General features: G+C 38.0%; 1 protein-coding gene across 6 annotated transcripts in view; it reads right to left on the bottom strand.

Annotated features, from left to right (window-relative positions):
• Positions 1 to 12367, bottom strand: part of ROBO1 (roundabout guidance receptor 1) — a 404318-nt gene extending 391951 nt beyond the window's left edge. For 2 of the 6 annotated variants that reach the window (XM_067739204.1, XM_067739206.1), the window contains exon 1: positions 11102 to 12359. In XM_067739204.1, the coding sequence (XP_067595305.1) occupies positions 11102 to 11156 (55 nt within the window). In that variant the 5' untranslated portion in view covers positions 11157 to 12359. Of the gene's footprint in view, positions 1 to 11101 lie in introns of all 6 variants that reach the window. The other 4 variants (XM_067739205.1, XM_067739201.1, XM_067739202.1 and 1 more) reach the window with 4 other exon arrangements.
• Between the last annotated feature and the right edge of the window lie 12694 nt (positions 12368 to 25061).

Here is a 25061-nt window from a genome sequence, read left to right as displayed (position 1 = left end):
GTCCGAAGATGGTTCAGTGGTAAATGAAGGTGGGAAGATAAGTATCTAGCTTATTAATATATTTTCAATCTCCTGATCCAGAAAAGCATTACATCCCAGGATGCTGACAGAACTTTTAGATGAAATGAGATATTTATTTGAACACTAGGAAAAAGTTAAAAGTTATCTAAATTTTTACTAAAAAAGAAAACAGGATCCTCAAAATCCATGTTACACTTTAGGACACTGACAAAATATATATTAAAAACAATAACAAAAGAACATAACCAAGTGAAATGACTCTTTATCAAATAAGGAAAATTGGAAGAAAACAGAAATCTTGTGTGCAGAGAACAGAAAATTTTAAAAGAGCATAGCTGTCTTCAAATATCGAAACAGTTGCATGTAGAAACCAAACTGAATTTACCATGGGTAGTTCGGAGGGTAAAACAGAGTCCAGTAGGACAGGAAATAGAGTTGAGTTTTAGCTTCATTAATGAGGAAAATGTATACAAAACTTATAAATGGAATCTTCTATGCTATGAGGAGATAATTCCTGTCACCCAGAAAGTAATGAGGATAGAATAAAGAATAGGTGTTCAGGTTACTGCAGAGAGGGTAGAGGCACAGAAATAAAGTTGTTCTAAGATACTGTCCAAATGATTCTCTGATAGGTTAAGGACAATAAAACATATATCATTATATCTAAGTTTGTCTATACACTGCTATCCATACCCTCAGAGAATATGCCAAAAAGTAAATGTCTTAATTTCTAAGAATTATGATATCAAATTTATATTTATTTTTTATCACCTCTTCTCCATTTGGTGGAAGCTCTTTATTATCTAAACGTAGGCTCACAGGGTAGTCACACATACCTCTGTTAAATTACCTATTGGGCAATCAACCATTTAGCATAAATTCCTTAAGTGCAAAAAATGAGCTTTTTTTTTTTTAAATAATCTGTTGCCTGGTAAGATTGATCAAATGAATGGATGAATGTTATTATTAAATAATGTCCTCTAAAATATAAGTGTCATAAGTGAAATTCTATAACAACTAACTATTGTAAAATCTACCTCTTCAAAGAGATTATATCTTTTTTTCAGATCACCACTCCTGGATGCACCTTTCTAACACTTCACCTTGCTCAACAAGATATTCTATTCTTTCTTTCAACGCTCTTTGGCAACTACTTATTCCAGGGAGAGTTTGCTGACTAAGTAAATCCCCTTAATCTATCAGTTCTCAAATGCATTCTCACTTCTACCATCATATCAAAACATCTTTCATTCACAGAGTGCCAACAATTCACTCATGTGCTTCAACATACATTTTCCTGTCTATAAGTACATAACCTGGATGTTGTATTAAAAGCTCCTACACATTATCAGTAGGTCTAAAACAAAGTGTCTAACAGCAACAAAAGTAGACAGTTGGTTAATAATAATTTTTCATTATTATCAAGATTGATAATCTTGATTTAGCTAATCAAGATAATCAAGATTGACAGTCATTTACTAAGGAATAAAGAATGTTATTAAGCTCCATTCATAATAAAAAAACAAGTAGCATTATCGAATACAAATGAATGGCAGGCTGCAAAGCAATAAATGCACAGAAACACATTTATTATGACGTTATTTTAAGACAGAGTAAAAACCTTAAGGCTATGACCAGGTCTCATATGAGGGAGGGTTTTAGATATGATACCTAGTTTCGATTACTGGTAAAGAGTAAGGAACAGGGAAAATTTTCAATTTTCATTTAAGCCTATATAAAGTCATAAACCTATGGACAGAGAGAAGAGAAACGTACCATCCCATCTACACATTTGGAAATAACTTTGGAAGACTGTTGAGTTCAACTGAGAAAACAACTCCTAAGAAATTACAGAACAATCTTTAGTCAGACATATCTATTTAAAAGAATGGAACTTCCCTGGTGGTGCAGTGGTTAAGAATCTGCCTGCCAATGCAGGGGACACGGGTTCGATCCTGGTCTGGGAAGATCCCACGTGCCGCGGAGCAACTAAGCCCGTGCGCCACAACTACTGAGCCCACGTGCCACAACTACTGAAGCCCGTGCGCCTAGAGCCCGTGCTCCGCAACAAGAGAAGCCACCGCAGTGAGAAGCCTGTGCACCACAACGAAGAGTAACCTCCGCTCACCGCAACTAGAGAAAGCCTGCGCACAGCAACGAAGACCCAATGCAGCCTTAAATAAATAAATAAATAAATAAAAAGAGTAAGAAGAACAAAAGAGTAACATTTAAAAAAACAACTATATTACTTCTGAGAGAGGGTTGATTACAGTACTGTTTTTAATAGTTACTACAGACTCTGGCAGTTTTCAGGGATCATGTTCACCAATGCTACATTCTTTATTTTCTAGAAAACTTGCCATCTGTGAAGGATACACCTTTAAAGGAATACTAGTAACAGATCTAACCAAGCTGTTGCCTAATATACTTTTATTATCCATAACATCGTATCACTATGTTCACTGTCTATTTCTGACTAAAAAAACAAAAATTCAGCACCAGTTTCTTAGAGAAATTAGATGCCAGTAATAGTATTTTCTCTATGAAGACATTGCTATTCACTTACCCAAATGAGCTCTCATAAAACTTACTTCGCTCCTGTGTCAGATTTACTCCACAAACTGAACAGCACTGAATTCCACTAGATCATATTACGGGCTGAATTGAGATTTCTGTGTTCTATGGTGTATAATATCAGGGTTATCAAGCAAAAGAGGGGAACAGACAATCAGATATACCAGAAAAATCTATCATCTAAAAGGCAACTAAAACAGCTGGGCAGCACAAGTTAGTTCCCTCACAAAGAAGCATCTTAGCCTTGTTATCTATACATTTTATACTGTTTCATCTACAATGATTTTCCTATAAGGAAACAGTGCAGTGGGTATAATGGTGACGAGCCAAATTCTGCAATCAGACAGGCTGGTTTCAAATCCTGATTCTACCACTCTAGCTGACTGACCACAGTCAAGGAACGTACATTTTCTGAGCCTCATTTTCCATATTGATAAACAGGGATAACAGCAATGCATTCATTCTTAATGCGGTATTAAATAAGATAAGGTGTATGAGCACTGTGCCAGCACATAACTTTATACATTTTAGACTTTATAATAATTATTATTAGAGATATTATATTATTGATTCCTAGTCCTTTAGGTTCAATGCACATAACTGGATCCATAACTCATCATTTAATTACTTGTTTTTTTCATCATCAGGCTATATTTATACATATATACACATATATCTTACAATATATTTAATAATCATGTGTGGTTATTAAAGCATTATGTTCAATGTGTCAAATGCAAAATGGTGAAAGGGTAGTTTTGAATATGGGGTCCTAGGAAAGGACGAGCTCCTGGATTGGAATGACCCTTAACAGGAGAAAAGACCAAATAATGCAATGAATTTTGTTTCTTCTCTGACCATACTGAATCTAAATAAAAGCTGCCCTTATGATGCGTCTACCGAATCCTAATTATTAACTGATGAATAGCAACAATCTTGTCAGTTAAATGCTCCCTCATCTCCATGCAGTATCCAAGTAAAGCTTCTGCCCATCTCCTCTTTTCCTTCTACGTGTTTAGGTTTTGGCAATTAATGAACTACTAAGTTCATTAATTGAAGCAAATTCCAGTTCCAAACTTAATAGCAGATTGGTAAGGAAATTTTCACTTCTCTTCAAATATAAGGGAGAAAAACAGATGAGTCTATCTCCCACGGCCTGTACAAGCCAGTTTACTTTATTCAGACAGCTTGCTAATTGAATGGTCTGGAGACGCTGAAATTACTTCCCAAACCAGGCAACTAAAGTAGTTTAAAGTTACCCAGAGGTGTGTAGTTAACACTTACAAATGTGTTTTAACTCACTTTGATATATGAACAAGCACCATTAGTGAAGTTTCCAAGTAATAAAAGACTGCCTTTTAAATCAAGCCTGAGTAAACAAAATCAGCTTTAGATCAGTGAAACTGCAAAGTATACATTTTATATTTCCTTTATATAGGAAAGGAATTGCAGGCAGATACTTCTAGCCAAACTAAAAGTTAGTACATTGTTAGTGGAAGAAAACAACCACATGCTAAAACAGAAAATATAACAGAGTATGCATGTTATGGAAGTTTGGAGATTAAATTTTGAGATGGTACCTCATTAGCACCGTCTGATGCCAAATGATCTTGGAACAGACAAATGTAGCCTGATTCACTTATTCTTTTGCCCCATTTTCCTTTCAAACTCTACCTGGGATTGCTAATGACATAAAAGGGCCTCCGTCACATGAGTGGAGAGAAACTAAAATCTGGCCTCTGTTTCCTCTTCTGCTAACATCCATGAATGAGTTTACAGAGTTGATATTTTTTTTCCATGATGGTGCATAAATTATGACCATACATCACATGCTACAAGGAACTTGACTGTCATATAAGCACACCTCTTGTTACGTTCATTGAAATTTTAAGTTATATCAAGAAATAACATATACCTGAAATGATTTTTAAAGTACTAAATGGTCACATGTAACGATTTTATTACTCCTAAGAGAATTTTCCTCACATTAAAAGACGAATCTACAGGGCTTTCCTGGTGGCGCAGTGGTTAAGAATCTGCCTGCCAAGCAGGAGACACGGATTCAAGCACTGGTCCAGGAAGATCCCACATGCTGCAGAGCAACTAAGCCCATGAGCCACAACTACTCAGTCTGCACTCTAGAGCCTGCGAGCCACAACTACCGAGCCCTCATGCTGCAACTACTGAAGCCCGCGCACCTAGAGCCAGCGCTCCGCAACAAGAGAAGCCACCGCTCCGCAACAAGAGAAGCCACCGCAATGAGAAGCCCGCGCACCGCAACGAAGAGTAGCCCCTGCTCGCCACAACTAGAGAAAGCCCGCGCGCAGCAACGAAGACTCAACGCAGCCAAAAATAATAAATTAAAAAAAAAAGAAAAGAAAAACCTACAGAGTGTCAGGGATACAGATTCGGTCTCTGACATTGTCAAGCAGAACCTCTTGCAAATAACTTTGGGAGAAAGTTCCAAAGGCTCCATGATCTTTCCATGGCTGACTGTGGATAAGCTGTCCCTGGTTCTCGGGGCATGTACACATAAGCTGAACATACGCATAGATGACCCATACTTTGAACTTGATACTTTCTGAAATCCAATCAAGAGCATTTTGAGAAAGTGTGACCATGAGCTACTACTTGCCAGAAGTGCTTTAAAAATGTGTTTTCTAGTAAGGAAAACTAACATGATCGAAAAAACAGATCCCTGAGATACACGGTGTTATTAGGAATTGAAGCCTACTACTTCCTATATGCTACATATAAATCACTCACTTGACACAAAAAGAATATATTCCCACTTAAGGCAGAACCACACTGCTCTGTATACATTTGCTTGTATCCACTGGTGGTGCTTTTAATGCTTCATTTAAGTGTCAAACTAGGTGACAGGCATTAAGCCTGCAGACCATTCAGCATCAAACTCACGATCTAAGAACCTTTTCTACCATTGTTTACCTTCTATACACTCTCCTCCCAATCAGAAAATAAATTAATTAAATAAAATAAACATATTCTTTTCCGGCTGTAAGCCACGGACAGCTGTGAACACGGCAGAGGTACTTCTCTCATTGAATGAAGTCAGAAAGATATGCACAGTGATGCTGTTCAAAATATTGGTTTATGTGTGGAACAACATTGTCATAAGACATTTGGAAGCCAAGTAAAATCACAGAAGTAAGGGAATTTGTAGCAATCTGTTTTGGCTTACAGGAAATGAGACTGAGCTCTCCCATGAAGCAAGCAACATGACACCTTCCAGCATTAGAAATAGCCTTTTGGTTGGCTAAGGAGCAAAAGAGAGGGAAGCAATGAAGTGGAGATCAAAGCTATCTCCCTGTACACTACAGATAATCTTTTTTTCTTCCTCTTCCTCAACAGCAAGATTGAAGGAAAGCGCTGAAGGTAGAGGGACAAGGGGAAAAGGAAACCATGCTAATCCAGAATTGTAGGGAAAGGAGGTGGCCTTTGATCTCCACAGGATGGCAACTTTATTGGCTATGCATAAGCAGTTTCCAACCAGCTGATCAACCAGGTATTAACACTCAACACCCTTCCATGATCAGTAACCATGAAGTGAGTCATCTGTGGATAGCAGTCAAGCAGAAGGCTCATCTACTGCTAAACGACCACCAGCGCATGCCCAACCCAGAGGGGAAGGTGCAACCCCAGGGGAAATGATTGTTTCTCCACAGGCAGGCTCTTCCCTGATAAGCACCAATTATTTGCCTTGGGACTCAGAGCAAAATCTTTCCTCAAGTGTGCATGAATGAGGACGGCATTCATTTTTCAAAATACAACTTGGAATCCGTGTATTTCTACATCACCAGCAGTCATTGTTTTGACTTCTGTTCGGTGTCTTTTTTTAAGCATGCCAGGAAATACAGACATGATAAAGGCTGGATGTGAGTTGGTTGAATGTAAAGAACCGATCATCTTGCTTGGTGATCTAAAAATTTAAAGATCATTTACTTAATGGCAGGATAAAAAATGCCTCCCTTCCAAATTCTCAAGAGTTCAAACCACAGTCTTGTTTGGGTGAATTAGGGGGACATGTTTTAAAATTAAAAAAAAAATGATTGAACCATAATCTTTCTTATTTTAAATCCTTCATTTCTCTCTTTCAGCTAGGAAAGTGCACAGTGGTTAAGGGTTTTGGAATCAGCATGGTTCAAATCCCTGCTCATCCACATCTCCTAACCTCTCTATGATGTAGTTTCCACAGCGATAAAATACAGATAAAGTAAAATTTTCGTAACAATAGCACCTATGTCATAGGGCTCTTATAAGCATTAAATAAGATAATGGTGACCATTCCACAAATGACAGTCATATCTTCATAGCACTAGCAGTAGTCATCATCATAAAGTTTCTTACGGTGCCCCAGAATTTGAACTTGATCTCATTTTTGTTTTTATTATTTCCTTCTCTCACTTGCTGGTCTCCTCTAAGCAAAAACATTATGATACAGAAGGTAACTACTTAGCTTTCCACTCCTATGTATAAATTGAGGAAGTCAACATTCTAAAGTCTTCTTAAATATAGCTTAAAAAAAACCTATTTTATGAATTCATTAAAGATTCCAACTACTCCTTTGTTTTCAAACTACTCCATGTTTCAAACTACTCCTTTGCTTTAAAAATTGTCTAGTTCTTTATATAGTTGTTAAACATAGAGCATACACACTGACATCAATTTTTCAAGAGCCCACTTTTCAGATTTGCTCTTTGTGCTATGTGTGGTCAGAGGGTGCACTAAGATTGGCTCTGTCTACTGCCACTCTCCCTCCTCCTATAGTTTAAAACCAGCTTGATTATGGATCTGTTTCTTCTACTGTACTTCTCTAGCCTTCTGCTTCTAGTTCCACTTTTTTTTTTTCCTTTCTTATTACCGAATTTCTTAATATACTCTACAGATTACCTTAGGCCTAATTTTTAATTGAGTAACAATTTTGATTTCCTTATATTTTTCTATAAGAAATCAAGCATGCAAGGCAGTTATACTTTTGTTTTTAGAATTAAACATTTTTCTAAAGGCCAGCACTTAAAATGAGCATTACCTTAACATCTCTTACTAACACAGAAGATGATACGTACTCAACTATTTATGATCTTCATTGGCAAGCTGTTATTTTAGCTTCCTCCCAATCTTATTCCTCTTGCCCAGTATTTTAAATTACAGATACCTACTCAACGTAAAATAAATAAATAAACAAACAACTGTGATTATAGGTTTGAAATTTAGCATTTTGTATCACTTTATTCACACAAGAGTATTTCATTTGTCATAGGGAAGACTAAGGGAAAATTTCAGGTAAATTTATTGTTCTGAGACATTTTAACTGTAAATATCTTATGTATTAGAGGGCCCATTATCAAGAAATAGGATGCCTTAAAAGATGTCACAGTATTCAGATAAGTTTATTTAAAAGCCAATAAGTTTATAAAGAAATTAATAAGAAATTATTGGAATTACCGAAGAATCTTTCCAGTTACAGAGACCACAGAGCCAGATAAGTGGCTCTCATAGTGAAACTTATCTAAAAAATTTCCCTCCCCCCAAGAGAAAAAGACTCCTCCCTCCCAAAAAAAGGAGGAAAGAAAGACAGCACTAGTGAATTTCTACTTCATTTGAAGTTCAGATCTCATCCTAAGTCTGAACTGAAATTCCATCACTTTTTCACTTAAAAGCAGTTTTGATCAAATGGAGTTGAGGAGAGGAAGTCCATAAAGAAAGAATGTTTAGAATCAGTTCCTGAGAGATCACACAGATTTTTTTTTTCCAGGGCTATCCCATCTGCGCCCCTCACCAAAGTCTAGCTCTCCACAGAAAAGAACTCAGGTATACAAACACTAAAGAAATTTACCATGAAAAAGAATTTCTAAAGAAATACCTATTTTTTCCAAAATCTTAGTTTCCTAGAATAAAAAGTTATACATTGTAGCATTAGGCTAATAAATAAAAGACTACAAAAAACAAACACATAATATTTTGATGTTAAGTATGACATCAACGTGAAGTTTATAATCTGTTTGAAGAAAACTATAGGACTTTATCAAGTTGGCAGCCAGGTTTTTTTTAAAAAAAAAAAAGGAAAAGAAAAAAGAACTGACAACCAATAGATGTTTTTACAGGTTAAATCTTGTTGAAGGTACCTTACCCCCCTCAGTACACTTTGATTTATTTAAACTCACCACATTTCTCTTAAATACACTCCATTAACAAGTGATAGACTGTGATCTTAGGCTTGAGGCAAGATATGAAACACAATCTTTCAAGAACTTCATTCATTCCCTGCCCAGGTGTCTTGAGCACGCCCAACTCTACTTACTTATCTGAGTTTTGTGAAGTTTTATGCAAGTCAATAGTGTGGCTTTAGAATAGCACACGGTCGTGAACCCTCCCCAGCAGCCCAGTAATCTGGCCTCCCCAAGTTCAGATTCACAGCTGGAGTGAAAGTCAGCAGAAGACCGATAAACAGCTTCAGGTTAAATATGACAGAGCATCTCACAAGGACAACTCTGACCCCACCAACAAAGTGGATAACCACACCTATCGGAAAAACTTAGGTTTATTAAAATCACCAGTAGCTTCGGTGGAAAATTAAATTAGAAAAACAAAGCCAGAAATCATTTCAGCTCTAAGGTTATAAATGCCTTCTATCTATTTAAATTACAAACCTCAGGTACTAAGTACTAATCAAATTATTAAATCTAAAGGGCAGTACACGCTCCAACATATTTCTCCAAGTGAAGACAGAATTTGCACGCTGACACGACTAGCTTTCAGTGACATCCTATTAGTGTGACCCTATCTTTAATCTACTGCCATGATAAAATGTCCCAACATATACAAACTCAGCTCAAACAGTGACTAATGACCATTAATCCCCCTATCTTCAGTAATCTGCTCCTCCAGTCATTTATCACACTGACACTTCACTTTACACACGTGAATAAACTTTAACCGAGAAGGTGAATCAACAAAAATCTCAAAGGTATCTGAAGCTGTAAATTAAACTAGGGGGAGACTTGGCGAAGAGAGACAAATAGAGAGATCAGATCTGAATGTTTCTGATTTGCATCCTTGGCTGGTATGGGGGTGGGAAACCATTCAATCCCTCAGATATGCAAACTAAGAAAAAAATACACGAGAGAGGGGAAGCTGGAAGAAAGAAGAGGTGGCTGGCCCCAAAGAGTCTGTTTAATCTAGTCATCCTTCCACTGTGACAGGAATGAAAACTTCAGTTTTCTGTTTTCTTCAAAGGAATAACAATTTAATAAATTTCTCATTTAGTTCCGTTGCAAAGGTTCCTTTTAGTCAGAAAGCATATTTTAGGGATTATTTTAGGGATTTATTTGCCATCATTTAGCTGATGTGTTTTTCTTTTACATATTTCCTTAAGTAAAATCCTTGGTCAAAATATTAATCATAGCCGTGGACCACAAAAAGCTCAAACCAACCTTTCAAAACTGTTTCATAATCATGGAAATTGAGTGACTCTAACGTACAGGCTCTGATGCAACTTGAAGCTCAGTACAGGACTATAAAAAATTCCCTGAGGTACACTGTGTGTGTGTGTGTGTGTGTGTGTGTGTGTGTGTGTGTGTTAAGGCCTGAAATCGGATCCTTGATTGAAACCAGAATCTACCAAAAGGAAAGAAAGAAAAGTTGAGCCGTGGCTCTGTTCCCTCATAGTAAAAGTTTCTTCGGGAGAGTAAGAAAACTATTTGGAAGTGCAGATGCAGTGTACACTCTTAGGTCAGACGTATCCCACTGCAGTATCCTTCCAACAGCTCATGTGAAGAGTTTTGGTGCTATTTAATGAATCCCCAAAATCCTAAATTCAGCCTTCTGTTTTCCCTTGCCAATGAAAACTCCCAGGCAACTAAGTGTTCCCTTTCAGATACGTGCAACCTCTTGTTTTCCTTCTAAACTCACCCAGGCAGAGGGGATACTTTATATCCTACGGTAAGAAGGAGTTATTTCCTGAAGTTTCTTCAGAATCGAATTTAATTACAGACCTTGGTTATATAAAACAACTATTAATAACCCCTTTGCTCGAAAGAGGAGGGGCGAATTGGAGGACCAGGTTCAGGAATCCTGGCGGGTTTCTGGGCTCCAGCTCCCCGGGCGCACATCTCCCTTCCCGCGGGAAGCAGCCGAGGGCTGAAACTCACTTTGGCTCATCCTCATGGCCCAAGCTCACCGCCAACCGCTGACTCTCCCACCCTTGCGCTCCGACGTGCGTTTGCCCAGAATGATCTGGGCGTGCCTCGAACTTGGCAAAAGGCCTAGGTCTGCGAAGAGGCTTGGAAGGTCTTGGGAGATGAGGGAAAGGGGACAACACAAAGTAGGAACTAAGAACCTTTTCGTCTAAAACTCCTGCCAGGGGTCGGGCCCTTCCGGCCTTAGAAGGGAGAGGTCACCAAAATGCAGTTCGGGGTTGATTTTGGAAAGTGGAGAGGGGGCGTGCAAGGGGAATGGAGGGTGAAGGAAGAAGACGCGGGGTTACCTGAACAGAGACATATTAATCCAAAGAGGTAAAAGTGAGCAGGCTCCGCGATCATTGTCCTCGGGTGGATCCTGCATACAGTCTCATGCCAAGAGGAGAGAGTAGAAATGGGGTCTCCAAATTTATGAAGCCACACACTACACACAAAGGCTTAATATAAGCAACGTGGGTCAATCCGCCAGGAGTTTTTAGGGCAATTACTTGTCCACCTCTCCGGACGCTTCTCAGTATCTCTGAGCCCTCTGCAAACTAAGAATTCCAAGGTTTGCCTTCTCTGGCGCCAGGGTTTCCGAGGAGGCTTGGCCACTTCCAAGGACCATCCAAAGCGAACAACAAAGAGCCGAAGCAGAAGAGCAGTTGTGCGGTTTCCTGCCTCCACAATCTTGCCGAGCCTCCCGGCGTGCTCCCGCGGCGAGGGCCGGCGCGGCGGCGGCAAAGTTGGCGTGTGAGAACGGATTAGGGAGGGCCGAAAAGTGCTTCTCCGTCTATAGGCGAGCCCAGTCAACAGCTGGCCACCCGCGCCGGCGGCAAAGGCAGCCAAGGCAGTGGCAGCAGCTCGGGAGGACGGGCACAGGGTGCCGGGGGTGTGCCTGGGTGACTCCGCGCGCTGGGGGCGAGCAAGGGGGCGGTGCGGCGACAGCGGTTCCCTGGGCGGGCCCTTGTTCCCATCACTTGGGGGATGCGGAGGGTACTGAAGAAGGCAGCAGCTCCGCGGACACACTCAAGCCTCCCGGGCGCCCCCAGCCCAGCGCGGCGCTCACCATCCCTCCGGCCCCTCGCCCGCGGGGGCGTGCGCGCAAGGCACCCCGAACTCTCCGCGGCTGGAACGCTGGAGCCTAAACTTCCAGGCGGTGGCTGCCCGCAGCCCTGGCTCGTGGTAGCTGCAGAGAGGCACCCGACCTCCCCGGGGTGGCGGAGAGGGGCCAGGAGGATGCCGCTGCGGGTGGGAGCGACGGCTGCCGCGGCTCACCCGAACTCCGCCGGGATCAGCGGCGTCTGAAGTTTCTACTCTCACGCTGCCTCTTCTCTGGCTCGATTGCTTGCGGGTTTCCCCCACAGTCCCCGCGGCTCCCGGTTTCCTCCCTCTCTTTCCCAGCCCGAGAATGCTTAAAGGGGCCGCGCGGTCCTTTCCACGCTTCACTCTACACTCTCCAGACGCCGGTCTGGCAAGTTCTGCTCGTTAATATTTCCATCCATAAGCCAGGGTGCCCGACTACGCCCTCAGGTGAGAATCAAACTGCTCAGGATCACAAAGCCGAGCGAATTGGAACTTGCCTTGTTTCTCTCGACACCCCTGGCTCCCCTGCACCTTTCTCCAAATGGAACCTCCCAGCCAAAGACTTCAAAAACCCTCCTGGTCCAGCTTAACCTCTTCCCTACCGCTTACAGGAGTTGAAGTAAACTCTCAAATAACTTTGTCTTCACCCTTCCCTATTCCCATTAAAAAAAAAAAAAAAAAAAAAAATCAAACGTGGGCAAATAAGCCTATAGGACAGGAGGTAGAGAAATAACTACGTAGAATTTATTACGTAGTTATATGTAATACGAAAATCAGTTTCTTTTAAACTGTAGTTGTTGAGTCTCCCGTAGAAAGGCTACCCAACTCGAGGGGCGCAGGAGTGGGCCATGGGGACTTTTTATCTTTTGTAAGCAAATGCCTCTGCTTCAACTTCATTGACTCTCAGTATCCGAATGCTAACAATGGGGAAGTAACTAAGGAAGAGGGACAAATGTAAAAAACATCCTTGCTACCCGGGAGTTTGCGATTGTAAGAGAAGTCATTCAGCATTTCAAAACCAAAAGGCGTGGGCTTTAACATCTCATACACCTCGCCCTGAAATCCCAACCTACCAGTTACTAGCTCTGTTACCAGGCCAAATCTCCGTTTTCCTTTCTGAATCAGAGACTCTTGAGATAGTCACAAATCATACCCAAAGCAAAACAAACCTAGCGCATCTGATGGGCATTCTTGCATTCATTCATGCATTTATTCACTCATTCATTTTTCTTTCTTTCTATTAAAAAAGACACTATACAAAAACCACCTGAGACATGGTGAGTGCCCAGTAAATGGTAGATATTGATATTTAGGACTATTATACTTTTCCACAAATTATTATGCACCAAGTTATGTACAATAACTTCAAAATTATTTGTTATCTGTCAGGATATACCAGAACCTGCTTCCAGAGGTTGACTCTGGAGAGGGGAATGCATGATGGATGGAGAGGTGGGAATGGATTTACTCTTGTCTAAATACTGTTGTACATTTTTTTTTAAGTGAGCACCTGCATTATCTAACAAAGGATACAGTTTTGTTTTGTTTTGTTTTGCGGAGTACAGTCTCCGGACGCGCAGGCTCAGCGGCCATGGCTCACGGGCCCAGCCGCTCCGCGACGTGGGGGATCTTCCCGGACCGGAGCACAAACCCGCGTCCCCTGCATCGGCAGGCGAACTCTCAACCACTGCACCACCAGGGAAGCCCAGGATACAGTTTTAAAAGCAAATAATATATTCATTTTGGATGCTGATGGTACAACCAGTGACCTTGGAGCAGCATTTTGTAGAAACTCTGGCTAACAGAACCTATCTCTGAAAGTGAAAGATAGTTTAATCCTGAAAAAGCTGATTGAAAATTCAGTAAACAGGCTGGAGATAAGAATTCAAAGACTCCAGCCAAAACCTTTCCAGCAATAAAAAACAAGAATGTGCATTGAATGCTGAAAAACATACATCGATTTGGTCTTTGTGAAGGATATTTAGTGAGAAACATAGAATATGCCTTTTTTTCCCTTGGTATAAAATGTGCTTTTAAGATAAGCTTACTTAGTAATAGAAAATAAATAACCTAAAGCATGGTACTTGAAAGAAAGAGAGAGAGGGAGAAAAATCCCTCAAATCCTCATATCATCTGAGTGCATTTTAAATAAAGATTTGAACTTCCACTTAGTAAAGGATGTATGCTTTTACATATAAAGTATCAATAGAATATGTGTAAGAATCCCTATCGTATTGTTTTTCCAAAGTGAGTCTCCTGGTCTCCAGAAATTTGCTAAGATTTCTCAAATTCTCCTTTACCATCTCATTGTCATTGAATGGAAACCATATTAATACTCCCTTTGATCCTTTTATTTCTCAACTTGAGTTAGCGACATCCTCCCACCCACCAGCAACTCCTCTCTCCTACTCCTCGAGGCTATCCTACCTAGGAGAGTCAGCAGGAAGAACCCTCCAGGAACTAACTTCTGGCAGCCCCTCCCCGGCCCCTGCCACCCCAGCATGAGGGTCATCATCACCAGCTCATATATGTTGATCCTTTCTTCTTCTCCTGCCTCATCCAAACTGTACTTTTCTGTCAATTATATCAGTAAAGGTAGTACCTGAAGACAAAAATTTGTATTCAGAAGGTATTTGCCATCTGTAACAAGTCAAACTCAGTGTACCTGAGAACTTTCATCACTTCTTCCTTTCACTCACTCACTTACTCATGCAAGCAAACAGTGAACATCACTTATGTGCAGGGAAACAATAAAGGGCTCTATAGAGGCCAGATGTAAATAGAAACCTATTCCTCAGGCCCTCAGAGCTCTTATATAGGGAGCTACACAGGCTCCAGAGTGGAAACTATCAGAAGAATCAAAAACGGTGTCATTGGGATTAAATGACAGCTCAGTGTATTCCTGGAGGTGGAGGAATCATAGCAACTTGTCACTTTTCCATTTTTACTCCTGAACATTAAGTTACTTGGAGAATGCATGAAATAATCAATGTGTCTGTATGAGTATGTGTGCAAGCGTGTGTGTATACACATGGACATGGTGCCCACATATGTCAGGTCTTCGGGCAGCTCTGACACATACAATAGAACTCTGACTCATTCCAGACTTATTGGGTGGGAGACAAAGATCAAGGTATGGAGAAAGTGTCATAATTTGTGCTCAGAAATTCTATTCTGATCACCGTGATCTGAATGAGTGGTAGAGTCTCAAGTTCCTTTTAGAGAATTTTGATCATTTGAAGCTTATGAAATTATAAGCTTATGAAGCTTATAAAATGAGAATTTTGAGGAAATCTGAAAGTAAGACATTCTAGTAGTCCTGTAAATAGGAGCTTTTTTGACATTCAACATTCTAGAGCAGTAACGATATCTTGGGTAGGTCTAATTTGATTTTCTCTTTCACAGGGGTAGTTATAGGAACTCAGGAAATAACAAAACTCCCAGGATCTCTCTAGGGATTCCAGATATCACTTACCCAGATCAGGAGGGACACAATTGAGTTCTTAAGAAAAATACAAACCCGAACATTTCTCTCTTTTCCACCCCTACCAAGAAGCCGAGAATCAGACCAAGCCTGAGATGCAAGCTGAAATTCCAGGAGGTCTGGCGAGAAGCACCATGATACATACAGTACACACAAAGGCTGGGCTGTATTATCTCTCAGATTACAGCTAGTTTATCAATTTTTATACAAAATTGCTGAATAGTCTGTGCAACTTTTGGTATCTAAATTGATGAACTAGATTGACTATTTGAATAATTTAATATTTGAATATTTTTCTAAGTTTGGATACATAAGAGAAGTCCCATTTAAGAAGGTAACCTAGGGCTTCCCTGGTGGCGCAGTGGTTGAGAGTCCACCTGCCGATGCAGGGAACACGGGTTCGTGCCCCAGTCCGGGAAGATCCCACATGCCGCGGAGCGGCTGGGCCCGTGAACCATGGCCCGGAACCTGTGCTCCACAACGGGAGAGGCCACAACAGTGAGAGGCCCACGTACCGCAAAAAAAAAAAAAAAGAAGAAGGTAACCTGAAGTAATCCTAATAAAGGGAGAATAAACTCATATCTGTTGGAATATCTACTGTGTTTTGAAACACCCTGTCTCTAGAGTAAACATTGCTCAGTCTATGCCATGCTGCTTCTGTAGTAATATCTCTCACTCCTGAAAATTGAAAGCTTCAGTTTTCCTCACTAAACAGCATATGGTAGTTACCTACAGGACAACTTATTTTTCTTAAATGAGCAATACAATATTACTTACTGATTCTAAGTGCCATATATGACAGCAACAAATCACATGTAATAAATCACGTATGGTTGGGTATAGATTTTACATGCAATAAGAGTTCAAGGAAAAAAGAAATAATTTAGAGTTAGAATAATAAAAGGGAAAGAAAGGAAGGAAGGAAGGAAAGAAGGCAGGAAGGAAAAGAAAGAAAGGAAGGAAGAAAGAAAGAAAGGAAGAAAGGAAGGAGAAAGAAAGAAAGGGAAAGGAAAAGAAAAGAGGAAAGAAAAGAGAAGAAATGCTAGAATTTTTAAATATGTGTAACTTTATTCCTCATCAAAGAGTATAAAGTTTACCAGAATGCTTTCTTTCAAATGTACATAGGGCACATTTTAACAGTATTATTTTGGTTTGTTTCTCTGCCTTTGGGTAATTATGGCCCCAAAACCAGGAACCATAGGGAGAAGAGATTTCCTGGGTTATCTGTCTTTACTAGGCATTATCAATGTTTTCAATACAGGAAAAGGTGGGATAGAACTCCTTAGGCTTCACCTAATCATGTGCTCCAGTCTCACTAACAGCCTCTAAGGCCCATTAAAAAATATAAGCTATGATACACTTGAATCCCTATGGAATTACTGTGACTGTGCTTGCCTTTTAGCATCTCAGCATCTTGGGGACATTGTAGATACTCTAAAATTAGATGCTATATTGCTAAATCCTTGTGGTAGCACCTAGGACCTTAACTGTTAGCTACATGGGTCTCACTAGGATTTAATCCTTTAATGTTAACAGACAATAAGTTTCTGAAGAAAAAGGAGAGGACACTGGGAAGTAGCATTGTTTGAGGGCAATGTTTTGGGCCATTTACAAATGTTATCTGATTTAATTCTCACCATGATCACGTGAGGTGGCATTATCACCCTAATTTAGAGATGAGGTTGGGAGAGTAAGTCATTAACTCAAAGTTCAGAGGTCTGGAAGTCATGGGTCATATATATGAACCCAGCATATTTTGAACCAAAATGTATGGGGGGAAAAAAAAAGAGCTCCATGGTAGGACAGGCACTTTGGTTCAAAACAAGCTGGGTTCAAATATAAGCCTCTGCTCAAAACCCTCCAGTGGTTTTCCATCTCACTTAAAGTGACGACAGCCCACTCTTTCCAGAAGTCTACAAGACTGCACAGAAGCTGGTCTCCCAACCTCCCTGACAGCATCTCCTTCCCCATACTTGCCCTTGCTCACTTTGCTTCACCAAAACAGCCTCTTAGCTTTTCCTAGAATGTTATCAGGCAACCTCTAGCCTCAGATTTTGTACTCGCTCTGGCTGGAATACCTACCTTCACGGGTGAGCAAACTTACCCTCTTTCCTCTCTCAGGTTTTCTAAAATCAAACCACCTCAGAGAGGCTTTTTCTGACCACCAATTTTAAAATTACACCCTTACACAATACTTTCTGTACCCTTTTCATGCTTTGTTTTGTTTTGTTTTTCCTCCAGAGCACTTATCCCCATCTAAGACATTACATATTTCCTTATTTATTTTTATCAATTGATCCACTCCTCCTAGAGTGTTCTATGAGGTCAGAGATTCTTGACTATTTTATTCACTCTTTTATTCCCAGCATGCAAAACAGTGCCTGCTATTTCGTAGGCAGTCAGATGTTTGTTAAATGAATGAATGAATGTCTTATTGTTTGTTAATCTATCTTTTGGAAAAATGCTTCCTTAATGAACCTATTCTGTAGTTCTAAAGTATATTTTCTCAGATATATAGTTCAATCATTTGTCCACTTCAGCTAACAGAGAACTAACATGAATGTCACACATGGAGTTGATGTCTCGGTGTACTTCGGTAACTTAAAAGCCAAGGTTCTGACTAAGTAGGCACATGCTGAGTTGGGTCAGGTTATTTGAATGCAAAGAGATTGGAATCCGACTTTAAAGTATATAACATTCAAACTGGAAGTGACCTTCAAGATTAATTTTTCATAAATGAGAAACCTAAAGTTTAAAGAAACTGACTTTCCCTAGAATACACCTTCAGTTAGTGCTTTACTCAAAACTAGGACCCAGTCCTCTAAATCGCTAGAGATTTCTTTCCATCAGAGCAGGTTAATCAGAAATTCTTGGTTAAGGATCTCTACCTTTAGAACACTTCTATCACTAGATATGGTAAAATATAATTATATTACTATTATATTATACAGAGAATTTTACATATTTCTGTCTTCTGGAATATAAGAACCATGGCTTTTTGTTTCTATCTCCATTTCCTAATAGAATAAAAATAATAACAGCCAACATTATATAGCATTATGTGCTAGAGGTATTTTTTCTATATTAACTCATTTAAATCCTCAGAAACACATTAGTAGATCAATTACCATTATTATCCTGTTTTATACATGAGGAGAAGGTGGACATTTAACTAATACGAGGCTGAACATGGATTTGAACCTTGGCTCCCTGAATCTTATCCCCACAACAGACTGTGAAGTACTAATAAAAATTATTATTTAAAGTAATGTTATTCTTGCAGATTTGGTTCCAGCTTGAGGAAGCCATTGATGTGTAAGTTTTGTTTTGTTTGTTTAAAGATCTACTTTCATTTTGGAATAAAAAAGTGACTCTGAAGTATACGTATCTGTACTTTTACTTCTACATGGAATTTAGGTGTTTAAATCTTATTTTATTTCTAAAATGTTCAAAGGGGTTTTATATTTCTCTTTAATGAGAAGGCATGGAAAAATACATAGTAAAAGTTTGTTAAGACATTCAAAGTATACTGAAAAACATAAAGGTGGTTATATATTGATATCATACCATAGAATTTTGCTATCTTTTCGTTTCCTACTTCCAGATATATCTGCAACCAAGCATATACTATTCTAACCATGAATTAAAAATCTCTTAAATTGGGATCATAGTTAACAGCTGCACAGCTGAATGACACACTCTATAGGCTTACCATTTGGACACAAACTATTTTGTAAGTAATTTACATTACGTTTAATTCTGCAGATGTGTTGTACAAAACTGTTTAATGTTTTTGGTTTTTCATCACTTTTTTAAAAAACCGTTCAAGAAATATTTAGAGGCTTGAGGTACATATGTTAGGATTTATGTCTCATTTTGTACATTCTTTTTGTTTAGTCCCACCTGCTACTTTGTTTATTCTGAATAGTATTTTAGCTAGGTTCTAACAGTTATTTTAATCAGTTCATTAAAGAGGCATTATGTTCATTCAGAAAACATCTTGAAATTCTATTAGAGCTCCCTATTTAGAGGCTACTTTCTGGGTCAGTAAATAAAAAGTAGGCCTAAATATTTAATGTTATAATAACTTTGGAAGAAGAGTATCCAAGTTTATCATAAATAATAATAATAATAACAATATAATAATAATAACATTAATAATAAAGAATTCATTAAATTGTAGTATTATACACCATATTGAAAGTTTTATGTTATTTGTTTTACAGCCTATTAATGTATTTCTCTTATGGAAAAATGACCTGTCTTTTGAAAAGCTCAATCAGGCCTTTGGGATTTAATAGCTGCTTGGCGTGATTGAAAAGTAGGATTCTAAATATGAGGTGCTCATTCTTGTGGATAAATACTGACTCCATATCCTACAGTTGTCTCTGAGAAACAAACTGCTGTTGAAAGTTGACATGAAATGTAAACCTACTGTCTTAACAACAAGGATAATTATATATTTTCCCAAGAGTTTAATCACCTCCTCTTTAACATCCTGGCCACATTCCAAACGAAATCATCCAATTCCATTATTCTAACTGAAGATCTTTGTTGATTTGATCTAATCTCATCTTCTCAATTTCCTATCACTATATACTACTTTAAAGGTGCTTTATTACAACTAGAAGGTAGAATTTCACTGGCATAGTACATACCTTCTTGCATTTATGTATCATATGAATATCTTTGAAACAAAACAGATGTTTGCTGAAGCCAGTAAAACAACCTTACGAAAACATCATACAAAAATTATTCTATTTATTCAAAGATTTCTAAAGCTTACTTTTTTCTTACAATGCTTCAACTACAAAGTTAGAAAAATTGTTTTACTAATTTAGCATGTCAATATTTTGCCACAAATATTCTTTGAGTGCATACTAAAAATAATAGGGTTTATATCCCTATATTCAGATACTAATTGGTTCTAATGAGATTTTATTTTTCTTCAAAATATCAGAGGAATATATTTTTAGGACATTTGGAACATACAAAAGTAACCCCAAATTTACAATAACTCTCTCAAATATAATCACATATGCATCCTACATTTTATTGTAGCCTTTTTTTTTTCATTTTTTCACTCTGCATGTATAGACTTTTATTCTTACAATATGGAATAACAGTCTAAAATGGCTATGTAACCTACATTTTCACTCAATATGTCATAAAAATTTTTTCTGTCATAAAATATTCTTCAACACCATCATTAAAAGAGTGAAGTAAAATTCCATCATATGAATATACTAAAATACATGTAACTAATCTCTGATGGTTAGATATTTAAGTTAGTTTCAATTGCCACTAAGGTACATAGGATCTGCTTTTAAAAATCATACTAGGATGTGGTCTTGCTAGTTAAATTGTTAATAAATTTCATTTTAATCACAGATATTCTACTGAAGCAATACATGCATTCCCCCATTTTAAGTGACTTAATTGTTTGGAGTTACCATGCAGGTTGTTCAAATAATCTTAGACTCAACATACATTAAGAGTTAAACATCGTAGACAACAATGAAGAAGTATGAGACAATTCCTAACACCTGAAATTTTCACTTTTTTCCAATAGGATTATTTTGCTTGTTCAAGGGGTGCTTTTAATTTTCATTATAACTGATTAAAAAATGAAAATGTTTGTATTTCTCAAGTATGCTTGAATTTCACAGGTCTTGTATTTCACACCAGAAAGTAAACTCGTTTCTTTTAGCAAGGGCAATGAATCAAGACATAAAGTTTTTCTAAACAATTACTTTTGTGAAAAAGTATAAACTTAAGCACAATTCATTATTTTACTCATTTCTCTTTCCAGCTGGGAATGCACATTGTTTAACATGTGGCTATCATAATTACTGACAGCGACCAAAATGTGATCATACTTAAATGTGCTAGTCTACATAAGAATCAACCTAGCTGTGTAATGTGCATCCTAGTTTATCCAAACCATATTATTTTGGTTAATATCACCTAGTTCTTGATTTTCCTCTAGATTCTTCATCTGACTTACTGTGTAACAGGAGTCTGAAAATTTAATTATCCTCCCTTGCTTGCCAAAATATGAACTATAAATTTAAAATAGGGCTTCCCTGGGGGCGCAGTGGTTGAGAGTCCACCTGCCGATGCAGGGGACACGGATTAGTGCCCCGGTCCGGGAAGATCCCACACGCTGCGGAGCGGCTGGGCCCGTGAGCCATGGCCGCTGAGCTTGCGCGTCCAGAGCCTGTGCTCCGCAGCGGGAGAGGCCACAACAGTGAGAGGCCCGTGTACCGCCAAAAAAAAAAAAAAAATTTAAATAGTTAAAGGAAAGACATCAGTTCTCATACTTGATGCCTTACTGATTGAAGATGTAATGTCATTATTTCTTAAGGGTAGTAATTTTATCACTTAAAAATATCAGGTCTTTATCTGGCAAATTCATCTGTTTTAAATAATTGTGATTTTTCTCAATTCTATTTAATTCATACAGAAGTGTACAGAACACTTGGCAAAATCTAATAAATCAGATTATCCACCACACTAGATTTTTCTGATCTTGCTCTCTTTAATATTTCACAACAATAATAGTACTTGAAAAGGTGATAATGAATACAGACATGTTTCTTTAGACATGCTTATACATTCTAGAACATCATTAAATGTGTTTTCCAGGTGGAACTATATGATTAAGGGACCAAAACACAGTCTGAAGAGCTTGCATTTTAGCGCAGACTTCCCCTGGGTACTTCCTACTCATCCTGTAAGTCTCAGAGGAAAGTCTCTCCCCCAGAAAAGCCCTCCCAGACTTGCCATTTTCCATCTTCCCCAATAGGTCAGGTGTCTCTGTAAAATGCTTAAAGAAATTTCGACTATTTCTCCATAGTACTGATCACACATGTGAAATATATATCTTTTAAGCCTGCCTCTCTTGCAAGTCTCATAAACTCCACGGTGGCAGTGATAACTTCTGAATTGTTCACCAATGGTGTTTTAGTTCATATCAAAGTACAATGAACACAACTTTGTGCTTACACCTCTGTATAGTATCCTAAGTTTTGAGAAATACTCAGCTAGACTAAGAGAGGAATAAAAAGAAACCCTAAATGCAGATATCTGGGCATTCATGCCTTTTGCATTTAATCTATCCAATTCCAAAAGGAAATGGGCAATTATTAGAAGAGTTTCTCTGTTTCAGTGTTCTCAGCTGGGGCCATTTTTGTCCTCTTCCCCTCACTCAGGATATTCAGCAACGTCTAGAGATGTCTGTGGTTGTCACGACTGTGTGGAGGAGGGGGAAATGTACTACTGGCTTCTAGTGTGTAAATGCAAAGGATGCCGCTAAACATCTTATGTTACACAGGACAGCCTCCACCCAAAAGAAAGAATAACCTGGTCTGAAATGTTAATAGTGTCAAGGTTGAGAAACACTGCTCTAGTCGAACTTTAGCACCTTTTGAGGGAATTTTCTTCTTGAAGGGATTAAATAAGTTAGTGGAAATGTATCTTATTAATGGGGTACAGTTAGGTTTCAAAGTTATTAGGCAAGCGATGCTGTATACCTTACTGTATAGGAAAATATTGGAAATGTTGTAAAATCCTATGCAAACAGCTCAAAGCCAAATGTTTATATACCTTAAAAAAGAAAATTTAATCACATTTTTCTGATAAGTTGAAATCTAGAGCTTATATAAAGAGGCATATGTTTTCAATAATGTTATTTTTTCCATGTAAACTTGGAATTAATGGAGTAAGAAAGATGATGGGAAGGTAAGGCAAAGTGTCAAGTTTTGAATTGGTGTGGACTTAACCAACCAAATACGAGCTATTGAGCACTGATTAGAAAACATCTTTGGTGATAGTGCCTAAATGCTACAAAACCTGCAACGGGCACTCACGGGCTTTTGTGTGGACATGGCTTTGAAAGAGCATAGAGTAAAAGTTATCTGTTGCTATGTTCCAAAGTATATATAGTAAAAAAAAGATATATAATATATATTACACTAATCTTCCAGGGAACTACAAAATAAAGGAATGTCTGAGACAAATCCAAATTTAAAAGCATTTAGTGTTTATTTAAACTTTGCTCTTTGCAGCACGAAAGTGACAAGCTTGGTGCACACTTAGAATAATGACTGATGAGGCGCTATATTTGTTTCTAAAATGCATAGAGATCTCTGCCACTGACAAGCAGGGTGACCACGGACATGTCTCCTAAGATCTCTAAGACCTGTCTCCTTTTGTATTAAGTGGATAATAATTCTTACCTTATAGGAGGGTTGTGAGGACTGAAACAGATAATATGCAAAAAGTGCTTAGCACAGTGCTTGGAATAGAGAAGGCAAGTATTTAATATCATTGATAATTATTGGTGTGATTCCATTGTAAAAAAAAGAGCACTATCCTGGGAACTTCAGGATTAAGTTTCAAGTTAACAGTAGAAAACTGCAAACTTTTTAAATTAATAAAGCGAAGTATATAAGGGTGGTTGCTTGAGAGATTGTTTAGAAAGCCGCAAGTACAGTTTAAAAGACATCTACATACAATAGACTTCTAAAATAACTCAAATTTGATTTTACTAAGAGAGTTTCAAATTAATATCGTATTTAGAAACCAATATTCTTAAACAATAGCACATTAGTGGCGGCCTATTTTTGAATAGCCCAACTGAGTATATGCTAAAATTAAAGTTGCCATGGTATATCTGAAATGTGATGGTCCTATGGTGCTCAGATATTATTAATGTAATGTTCTCAAAGTATATCTCTTCTTAAATGCTATGAGAATAAGTAAATATGTTTCTTAAACCAACAGAGGAAATTTGGAATTTAAAAGATGTATACCTTTTCATTTTATTCCTCTGACAAAATGATAAAATCTATTTAGAATAATATTTCATTATAAGTTCAGAAACATACACCCTGGGTGTAAAGCCAAGAGAATGAAAAGAAAGTATTCAATGTCTATATTTAAGTGTCATGAAATGAGCTTTATGATGATTATCTATTTGTGGGTAGGTGAGACTTACAAGAGGGAAACAATAGCTTCTAGAATCAAAGAATCAGTTATTTAAGGCTGGGCTGTCTGGGGATATTTTTCATGACATTATTATAGTGCTATGTATCAAATAAATTAGCTTTCTAATACATAGTAAGGAGTACCAAAAAACCTTCAGAACCAATTTAACCTTGAGAGAAAATATTACTTTGTATTTAAATTAGATTTTTATTAAGATTTTCCTTACATTGCATATTAAATAATCTTCACACACTATTTGAGAAGTAGATTTCATTAGTCCATCATAAATTATTTTGAAACAGTAATTAATATAATAATATAATAAACTGAGTTTAAAACACAAAGCTTAGTATAAGTACTGGGCAACCATTTATTTCAAAAACATAAATGAGATGAGAGGGATTCCTGCCCCTATGAAATGGGTGAAAGAATCTCCTGATAGTAACCTCTTTACAAATATTGGGAATTTGTAGTTTTTGAAATTCCCTTCGAAGATTGGATAACACTACCTACTAAGATATTTCTTATTTCATGCATGTTCCCTTGGATTAAATTTGGATTGTTAATTTAGTATAGTTAGAGTAAATTATCCAAAATATGATTCAAAATTCAAAACACACCCACATCACATTTTGGTGAAATAGAAGTTCACAGTAGGTCTCTTTATATTTTACTTTGTGTCTTGTACAAGAGGGAAAAATACCTTC

Source organism: Pseudorca crassidens, chromosome 5 (assembly GCF_039906515.1).
Source record: "Pseudorca crassidens isolate mPseCra1 chromosome 5, mPseCra1.hap1, whole genome shotgun sequence".
Lineage (NCBI taxonomy): Eukaryota > Metazoa > Chordata > Mammalia > Artiodactyla > Delphinidae > Pseudorca > Pseudorca crassidens.
Note: the sequence above shows the minus strand (reverse complement) of the source record. Positions and strands in the feature narration are given on the sequence as shown.